At 49.2% G+C, this 9133-nt stretch overlaps 4 protein-coding genes across 4 annotated transcripts; all 4 read right to left on the reverse strand.

The window, feature by feature from the left end:
• Positions 1-214: 214 nt before the first annotated feature.
• Positions 215-1594, reverse strand: N7510_005403 (lactate 2-monooxygenase; the record flags this gene model as incomplete). The annotated part of the gene is made up of 4 exons (XM_056977329.1): positions 215-552; positions 607-1258; positions 1305-1326; positions 1386-1594. 4 exons carry the CDS (start codon positions 1592-1594, stop codon positions 215-217), a joined length of 1221 nt encoding a protein of 406 aa, XP_056833361.1.
• Positions 1595-1796: 202 nt separating this feature from the next.
• N7510_005404 (MFS transporter) lies at positions 1797-3400 on the reverse strand (the record flags this gene model as incomplete). The annotated part of the gene is made up of 2 exons (XM_056977330.1): positions 1797-2798; positions 2861-3400. The coding sequence occupies 2 exons, from the start codon at positions 3398-3400 to the stop codon at positions 1797-1799; spliced, it is 1542 nt and encodes a 513-aa protein (XP_056833362.1).
• A 348-nt stretch (positions 3401-3748) lies between these two features.
• Positions 3749-4451, reverse strand: N7510_005405 (GNAT family N-acetyltransferase; the record flags this gene model as incomplete). Its single annotated transcript, XM_056977331.1, has 2 exons — positions 3749-4002; positions 4049-4451. The coding sequence occupies 2 exons, from the start codon at positions 4449-4451 to the stop codon at positions 3749-3751; spliced, it is 657 nt and encodes a 218-aa protein (XP_056833363.1).
• An 881-nt stretch (positions 4452-5332) lies between these two features.
• On the reverse strand, positions 5333-6568 carry N7510_005406 (uncharacterized protein; the record flags this gene model as incomplete). Its single annotated transcript, XM_056977332.1, has 1 exon — positions 5333-6568. The coding sequence occupies one exon, from the start codon at positions 6566-6568 to the stop codon at positions 5333-5335; it is 1236 nt and encodes a 411-aa protein (XP_056833364.1).
• Between the last annotated feature and the right edge of the window lie 2565 nt (positions 6569-9133).

A 9133-nucleotide genomic window follows, 5' to 3' on the forward strand; every position in this document is an offset into this window, starting at 1 on the left:
GGTCGAGTGGCGTCAGTCAGTCAAGTTCCTGATCGACGATCGGTACCTACCCGCCAATAATAATGACACTACACGGCTTATCGTCTTCACATGTGATTGTATCGGAGGATGAAGATGAATATTTTAGGCACCAGTAGGAGGATGATGGTGGTCGGCATGGGTCGTATAGGAGTACGAGGACGATATAGGATGGCTAATAGCAGAATACAACCCATCACATCATCGCCTTCACGTCGCCCCCATACATCACCTTGCGAATCTTGCTCCGGTCGCATTCAGCAACATTCTGGATCCCCGACAGACTCATGCTCTGCCACAGATCCGCAAGCAGGCCCTTCAACACCTGCTTCGCACCGTTCCTGCCATCAATGCTCAGCCCGTAGATGACCGGCCGGGCGACCAGCACTGCCTGGGCCCCCAGACACAAGGCCTTGATGATATCCACACCAGTGCGAATGCCCGAGTCGAATAACACGGTCATCTTATCGCCGACCGCGTCAACAATTTCGGGCAACGCTTCCAGCGAGCCAATAGCTCCGTCCACCTGGCGGCCTAGGCTCAGTTAGTGGATCGTCCGCTTGTATGGTAGATGAGGGATGTGGATACCTCCATGATTTGACACCACAATGCCATCACAACCGCACTCCAGAGCCTTTTTCGCATCATCCACATGCTGGATCCCCTTCAGCACAATTGGGCCATCCCACTGCTCGCGCAAAAAGGCGAGGTCCTCCCAAGTGTGGGCCCGACCCGAGAACACATCCGCCAGCCACGCCCGCGACGCACCCACGATATCATCCTCAACCGTCGTGCCGGACTCCTTTTCAAATTTCGCGCGGAAGACCGGATCGCTGAATCCGACTTGGTTCCCCACGCCCTTGATGAATGGAATATACGCATTATCCAGATCCGCGGGACGCCATGCCAGCGACCATGTATCCAGCGTAACCACCAGGACCGAGTAGCCGTTCTCCTTGGCGCGCTTTAGCAGCGACGCCGTAATCGCATTGTCCTGTGGCCAGTATAGCTGGTACCATCTTTTGCCGTCGCCGCTGGCGGACGCGACGTCTTCAATCGAGCTGGTGCTCGCTGTGCTCAGGGTATACGGCACGCCGACTTCGGCGCATGCCTCGGCAAGACCGGTCTCCTTGTCTTCGTGGAAGAGGCTCTGGACGCCGACCGGTGCCATGATGAGTGGGTTATCGTATTTCTGGCCGAACAGCTCAATTGACACATCCTGGTTTTCCATCTGGTGGGACTATCAGCTATAGTGCATCATCGCAGTTCTGTTCTTGTGCACTGACCTTTCGCATCATCTTGGGAATGCTAGAAGCCAGAGTCAGACCAGTGCAAATGTCATAGTTAGTGTGCAGTGCGCAACTCACAGTTTCCACTGCCGGAATGCTAGCCGGTTACTATCCATCGTGGCTTTTTCGCCTGCGCCCCCGGAGACATAGTTGAATGATCGCACGCCCAGCGACTTCCGTGCTTGTTCCTCCAGTAGGCGGGGGTCGGTGGTCACATTGGGCAGGAGGCCCATCAGCGCACCTTTGCCATAGATTTCTGTCTGATAGCTCCCGTAGTTGTCTGACATTCTGTTTCTTTTTAACAAGGGCTATGTGAAAGTAAGAAAGAAAGAAACAAAGAAAGGAAAGAATAGAAAAGAGGCTGGGCAATCATCGGCTCCCCGGATATTGTGTAAGACCCACAAGTGGAGTCGCACTTGTGCCTCGGAACTTGATGTTCTATGTATGGATGTGTCGATTGTTTCATTTTCCAGACCTTTCGGTCGTATTTCACCCAGTCGCATAGCTACTACGAGCTCGCAGCCATTCACCATAATACCAGAGAATCATCGGCGCCGGCAGTCCCATCACCACCCCCACCAGCGCCAGCACCGTATCGCCCCATCCATACTGAAGGGCGTCATACATCCTTGGCCCGAACAGGGGAAACCCAAAACCAGTCAAAGCGCGCAGTATATACACCGCACCAGTCGCACTTGCCGCGTACAACGTAAAGGCCTCGTATAGATAGGCCGTGGTGCACTGAAAGGAAATCATCGCGCCGGCAGCAAAGAGCGCAATGCCCAGATCGGGCACGATCCAATGCGTGACGGCTTGCGCGCCCCATCCATACCAGAGCAATCCGACGGGCACGCAGACCGAAGCGGGGAACATCAGCACGACGCGGAACTCGGGCTTGCCCACCCCGTCATTCTTCGTTTGCAACGCCTTGTAAATGGGGTCCGCGAAGAAGCCGCAAATCTGTGACCCGACGAGGTATCCACATCCCAGCGCGAAATAGTTGAGACTTCCGGTGCCGACGGCTTCGTGGTATCTGTCTTCCCATAGCGTGGCGAACGTCGAGAGCACTAGGTACATTAGCCCGTACAGGTAGGCGTAGAAGAGGGCCAGGATCTGGACGATGGGCTGCATTCTCAGGAGTTGGAGTGGGCGGAGGAGAGAAGTGCGATAGAGCTGGCTGAGGGTTTTATCGGGAGATTCGTATGGCGTTGTCAATGTTGTCTTGCCTGTCGTCGTGGCCATGTTCTTCTTCCGACGAGCTAGAATTACTGGCGGGTATGTTTCTTTCATGACGATTAAACCCAGTATCACCAATGCCCCGTTGAATATCGAGGTTGCCCAGAAGGCCCAGCGCCAGGTTGTGTATTCGGTGATGAAGCCTCCGATCACAGCGCCGAGGGAGGGTCCGACGAGAGGTCCGATGTTGTAGATTGCAATCACCCACCCGCGTTCTTCTTTTGCGAAGCAGTCGCTGATAATACCTGCACCGACCTGCCCCCGAAAGATCAGGTCAGGTCCGCGAGGCCAAGGGGTGTAGGATAGATCGAACTCACTACTAGCCCAGCAGCTCCGCCAAACCCACTCAAGAGTCGAAAAGCAAGCAGCTCGCCTTTATTACGGGCGAATCCACACACAAGGTTAAAGATGAGATAGAAGGTATTACCAGAATGCAAAACAGCGACTCTCCCAAAGAGTTCGCTCAATGGACCGAGAAGAAGAGGGCCGAGACAGTAAGTTAATACGAAAGTTGAAAGCACTAACACCGACTCGAGAGAGCTTTTCATGTCAAGCTCTTTTCTGATCGTGTTTAGTTCGGGGGCGACAATGGCCGACGAAAACGGCATGAGAAACACAGAGAGGGAGACCACAATGGTAATGGACCATTTTCTGGCTCTGGGCCAGTTCAGTGGGTTGTCGGGGTCGTTGTTTTTGAAGGTGACAATTTCAGGCGCTTCGTGCTGGGGAGGGTTGGCTTTTCCATCTTCTATATCTGAAAGAGGGATTGTCGCATTTATCTCAGCATTGGTTGGTTTCTCTTGGATCTGAGCGCTTTCGGCGATTGCATTATTCTGAGAGGTGTCGATTTGGCCCATGGCGAAGGGTTGAATGGATACCGGTGAACTCAGGTCATTCGCCCGGAATGAAAATTGAGGGAAGAGGCAGATCCAAGGGATGATTGGACTGTATTACAAAGTTGACTCTTCCAAGCTTCGAGGAAGAATTTTGCGCTACACTAAGCGCTCATTGGTTGTGGTGAAGTCGGTTTGCTGATCGTGGATTTAATGCTGGTCAAGTGAGTCATCTCCAGCTATAGTCGGGGTTCTATTCCACTATGAGAAAAATACAACGTAACATGTACAACAAATGATGCCCGTGTCCCAGATCAGTGTATTTGAGCTTCTGTGATTGCAATAAATTTACGTCTGCTTGCAACTTGGTTTTCAGGGCGACCAGATCATGCTTGTCAGTCTGAACGTCCCGAAGCCGCTATATGGCGGTGCCCACTGGCTGAGATCTATATCGGCATGCTTTGTATCTTCGAATCCAACCGCCTTGAAAAAAGGGTGTGCCTCTGGCTCCGCACAGACGACAAGCGGTAGGTTCTCAGCTTTCGCCCTATCAAAACACTTTCTAACCAACTCCGATCCAATCCCATGTCTGCGACTCCTAGGTTTGACACAGATGTATGTCACCTCTACTAGAAGTTAGCATAGCTCATTTTCCGGGACAATACGCATTACCGAAACGGTCGACCCCCTCAAACTGCTTAGTGATTCCTGACACTGCATTCATGACCGCCTTGAAAACATGTGGATTGAGTCCGTCTGGTACGCTTGGCTCTGGATCTCCTTCTGAGACAGCTGGCTTTTCTTCTTCTTTTCCCCCCTGTTTCCGAGAGAGGGCAAGGTAGCCGACGATATCTCCCGTTTCATCGTCAACCACTTTCAAGCATTCCATTGACGGATCGGAAAACCCGGATTCGACGGCTTCAGTGTAGAGCTGTAGCTGGGTGGCATTGTTCGGCCAATACTTAAATATAAGGCGGTTCACGGTCAGAGCTAGTTTTGAGGTGTGGAGGAAGTCTGCGAGTGTGGGCAGGTCAGAATTTGAGATAGGACGCATCGAATGCTTAGTTGGTAACATTGTGGTATTTTGTTGACATATATAGATTGCGACTGGTGAAAAGTGCTGATACCAATGCCCATGCCGGTTGTTTGTAGAGATAAGAAGGGTTTATATAGCGACCAGTAAGACGAGGCACCAGAATTCTTTGATCCTAAATTGTGCAGCCTAAGGGTACAAATAGGCGTCCAACCATCGTTTGGGCGGCTTGAGGCCCCCTAATCCTGTACTAGGAGATAAGGCACTAAATAGTACTCCGGTGAACCTACAGAGATAAATACGCTAAGATACACTCAGGTTCAAAATTGGCTTCCAATATGTCGGGAACCCTGTGTCAAAACGCGCTAGGTCAGATACGATTACGCCAAAAATAAACCTGGTAATAATATAGTACAGTACCTCAATGCCGAGTCTCAACTGCCGAAGTGATATCCAGGCTACAGCTACAGTGTAAACACATGCTTTTGTGTTCAACGGTGATTGCTCCAAACCTTCAAACTTTCTGAGTGGTGCACTTTGAGCCTTGCCTGGTGAGGCCTGTCGTGGCCTAGTTGCCGTTTTTGATGTTAGGCTGCCCTCATGGCGCGGCAATAATGGGTTCGCAGATAAGACGACCAGCATTTGTCAGAATCTGGCAGCTTGCCAATCTCAAGGACGATATTGTATAATATCTATTAGTGGAATAAACAAGCTAGGCCACAGCACGAGAGAAGGCTGAACACAACCTAAGGCCGGGCAGCGACGATGCGAAAAAGAACAGCAATAACTATGTCAGAGCCAATCATGACAATATAGAAAAATGCTGGCTATATTACCGGCATTTTAGTTGATAGATGATATGCCCAGTGCTATCGTGCCTCAGGCATGAAACCCGGCTATATGCCCCTAGGTGCATAATGTCCTCACAAGTTGGAGCTTGGCCCTATCACAGTAACTGGTTGATATCCTCCACACTTAGCAACTTCTCCGGCAGCTGTGAGTGTCAGCTCCCACTCAATATGATGTTCATTCTTAATATTGTATGTCGTGAATGTCGGGTATATCTCCGCCCCTCTAGAGCTCGTGGGTGTCCGTATCCCTAGAGCACTACCTAGGTCGATAACAGATGTACTATTCTGAGGTACAATGAGCATATCTGCGCCCGGAGGTGCATGCGATTGAGCCTTCGGCGGTGTTCCATTGGCTTTAGACCAAGTATATTCCGCTAAGATGAGCGAGGAGTTTGCCCGTATTCCGTCAGGATGAAACTTTAACTGCTTGCAATTGCAGTGCACTGTCGATATCAGGGCCAGAGTGAACTGCTTGACTAGAATCGTTGGCGGCATTGTTTGTCGGACTTCACTTGTATCCTTCCAAATTGTGTTTGCTTGCAACCGCAAAGGAATAGTAGTGGGGCTTCCGATCTGTAGGTCAGTGGCAAAGTCCCACTTGAGAGAGAACGAATAGCCTGGACTTTGGGATGAACCAAGCATCTTCTTCATTGTTTGGCCGATAGAAGGTCTAAAGTCTAGCCTAAACTCAGAACGATGCTTGGTGTTCAGGGCGTTAGGAATTGGCGACGAGTTCGATTGCACATAGAGTGGTTGAATAGCCTGGAATTCTTTATGCTTTTTCTTGCCAAACGGATCCTTTTGCTTGCTGCTGCAACACATCGTCGCTTCTAGGTAATACTCCACAAATCCTTCGGTATGTCGACCACCTTTCCGGTCCTTCACCCAAAAGGTCGGAGGCAGTCCTTGCGATGAGACGTCACTAAGAGGTAAAAAACTCTTTTCATCTTCGTTATTCCTTTTCAAAGACGCTAGGTTAGGGTGTTTAGGGAGTATAATGGCAAACGGCCATCTCCCGTACTCGGAACTATTGGGCGGGATGTGGATAGGGCCCTGATGTATCTGAAGGGCTTCGCTAGAGCCATCGAAGAAGTTGAAACAACTGCGAATCATTTGTTGTGTCATGCCCCCACTAGAGATTTTCACCTCGGTCCGCCCGTGGAGACGAACGAAAATAGAGGTATCCGGGTCCACAGAGGGGGACTTTCGGAGCACATGACCACAGATTGTCTCGCCGCTCATGTAGGTAGTCCCATTTTCCAGAACTATCTTGAGCTCTGGGCTGCTTCGCAAGATGGCTGGAGGCATATTGGGTTTGTGTTGCAAGCTCCAGCAGCTGGGAGTCCGACTGTCAGGGAACGAGGAAGGAGATAGGCAGAAGAAATGTAGTTGTTTGTCCAAGAGAGAAGAGTAGCCGAGGATAATGGCTCAGAAGTACCATTCCTTGCCTATTGCTAGGTCTGGGTTCTAATGCGAATCGAATCTTTGGTGAGCTAAAATTCTTCTGCATTTACGAATGGAGACTGACAGGTGGATGTCTTTTATGCTACTAGAGCTGCAGCACGCGAACACGCCGTAATATTAGTTATCAATTAATGATAATGAATGAATGAAGGGGAAGTCTTAAGACCCATCCGTGTCTGGCTATCTACCGTGACACTTTGTGTCATCATTAAATCAGCCGGCCCCAAATCTGAAACAACTGCAACCCAAAGTCTTACCCCACGGGGGTTAGTCCTTGAATTCTTCATCCCAACTCTGGGGGCCAAAATCCTTGATCTGCCGCCTAATCCCTCCGATTTCTATGTTCCTGAATTGTTTCCTAGTCACCATGTTCCTCCCCCATGGAGTAACTAAAATTCTCTTCCCTAAACTGCTCCCTTTGTCCTTACTATTACTTGTCAGATTCTAGATATACGTGGATCCACCGTGGAAGTACAAATCACGAAGGAATAAATCTCTGATTAAAATCGATCTGGGGATGCCCAACAATTTATCGCCACTAACTAATAATAGACTACTACACAATAATATTTCGATGTAAAAGTCCTGTGTGCGCCCTGTAGGATTCATCCTTCACAATAGGTCCTATCAGTCGTATACACAGTAAAATATAAGCTTTATTTTGTCAGCGAGGCTATAGTACTAACTCATATATAGACTAGGTTGTTTCAAGTCGGAGTTTAGAAAACAATTACTCAAAGAATATGGGGCAATCTGATGTCGAATATTGCTGTACTGTTGTAGGCTCAGGTTTTGCTGACGCGTCGATCTGAACCATCGTGCGATATATTATTTGCGTAGACCTCAATTTCCTCCGGGGTTAGCGGAGCATGCCATTACTGAGTTGGCCTATCTAGCTAACTAGTCAACTAATACGTGCTCATAGGGTTTATCTAGGCAGTTGTTAGGGCATTGGAGTAAGATTTGCGACTATGAACGCGTCCGAGAAGCTGCTGGTAGGAACCCCGAAATTCCTGCGCGAAGGCCGCAATTTTTGACTTGCCACAATCAGAGAAGGATTCTAAGGCGTCCCAGATGCGATTTTAGGTTTTGCCAGGATTTCTAGGCACTGTGGTGGGTGGCAAAAATGCTATAGAAGTGGGGGATGAGAAAATCATTCCGATGGGAATAGTTTAGATAGTGAACCAGCCCACTTCTTGAAGCTCACAACAGCCCCGGATCCAGATCCGGACCAAATCCGAGAAGACCTAATGTTGGATAGGAACCCACATATGTTTGAAGGCAGCGGCAGAGCGCCAACCAACCTTGGCTCTATACGGACATACTTCGCCTAGATCAAATCTGCTACAGTAGTTCTCCGTAGAGACGAGCAACTTTCATCAGGCTGATGGTGTAGACCCCACAAGGATTGGGGCCCCCATGGAGATATTGGTTTCAGAGGCTCCATAGAGACGAGCAACTTCCATCAGGCTGTTGGTGTAGACCCCACAGGATTGGGGCCCCCATGGGGATAATGGTTTCAGAGGCTCCATAGGGACGAGAAACTTCATCAGGCTGTTGGTGTAGACCCCACAAGGATTGGGGCCCACATGGGGATAATGGTCTCAGAGGCTCCATAGCGAAACCGGTCAATTTGGCTATCAACTTCCGTGCATCTTTCTATAGAGGAAATCACACCAGTTGAAATACAAAATGGATTTTTAATAATGGGAACCAGTGCTAGATAGTTATACCTAGTAGATGATTCAGGTTATTTAGATCATATAACTTTTATAATCCCTGTCGACAGATTCTTCAGCTTTGTACTTTTCACGGAGTGCGGAGTTAGTTTACAGCGTCCCTGGATCTAAACTTAGACTAATTCTAAGAAGGCTTACTATTGGCTAGGAACCTACATATGGTTGGGGGCAGCAGCAGGGCACAAATCAACCTTGGCTCTATACGGACATACTTCGCCTAGACTAAGTCGACTAGTACTCCGTAGAGACGATTTCAATAGGCTCCGTAGCGAAATTGACCAATTTCGCTACTAGCCTTCGTGCATATCTTGCGCCCGGTCAGCTGTTAGCATGCTTGCAAGGCTGAGTCTGTGCTGTGTATACAATGTGTATATAAAGAGCAGAATTTCCTTGCGCTGATGCGTTGGTTCTATATCTTGTTACAACACAAATACACGAGTTATTCTCGATTCTTCTCCGTAATCTGCCTCCTTTCATACAAGATGCGCCGTCTCTTTTGGCTTGGCCTGGCCATTCACAGTTCGTACACCTTAACTTCTCATCCAGTCAAAAACCAACAAAATTCTGACCCAAGAGCAGTCATTACAGCAAACGCTGTCCCCCATCACCAAAAGAAGGACACTGTCTCAAGACCAATCAAAGGTAGACCTCAACAAACAATACACCGTCC

Source organism: Penicillium lagena (assembly GCF_028827675.1).
Source record: "Penicillium lagena strain IBT 129212 chromosome Unknown utg000003l_segment0_segment0, whole genome shotgun sequence".
Taxonomy (NCBI): domain Eukaryota; kingdom Fungi; phylum Ascomycota; class Eurotiomycetes; order Eurotiales; family Aspergillaceae; genus Penicillium; species Penicillium lagena.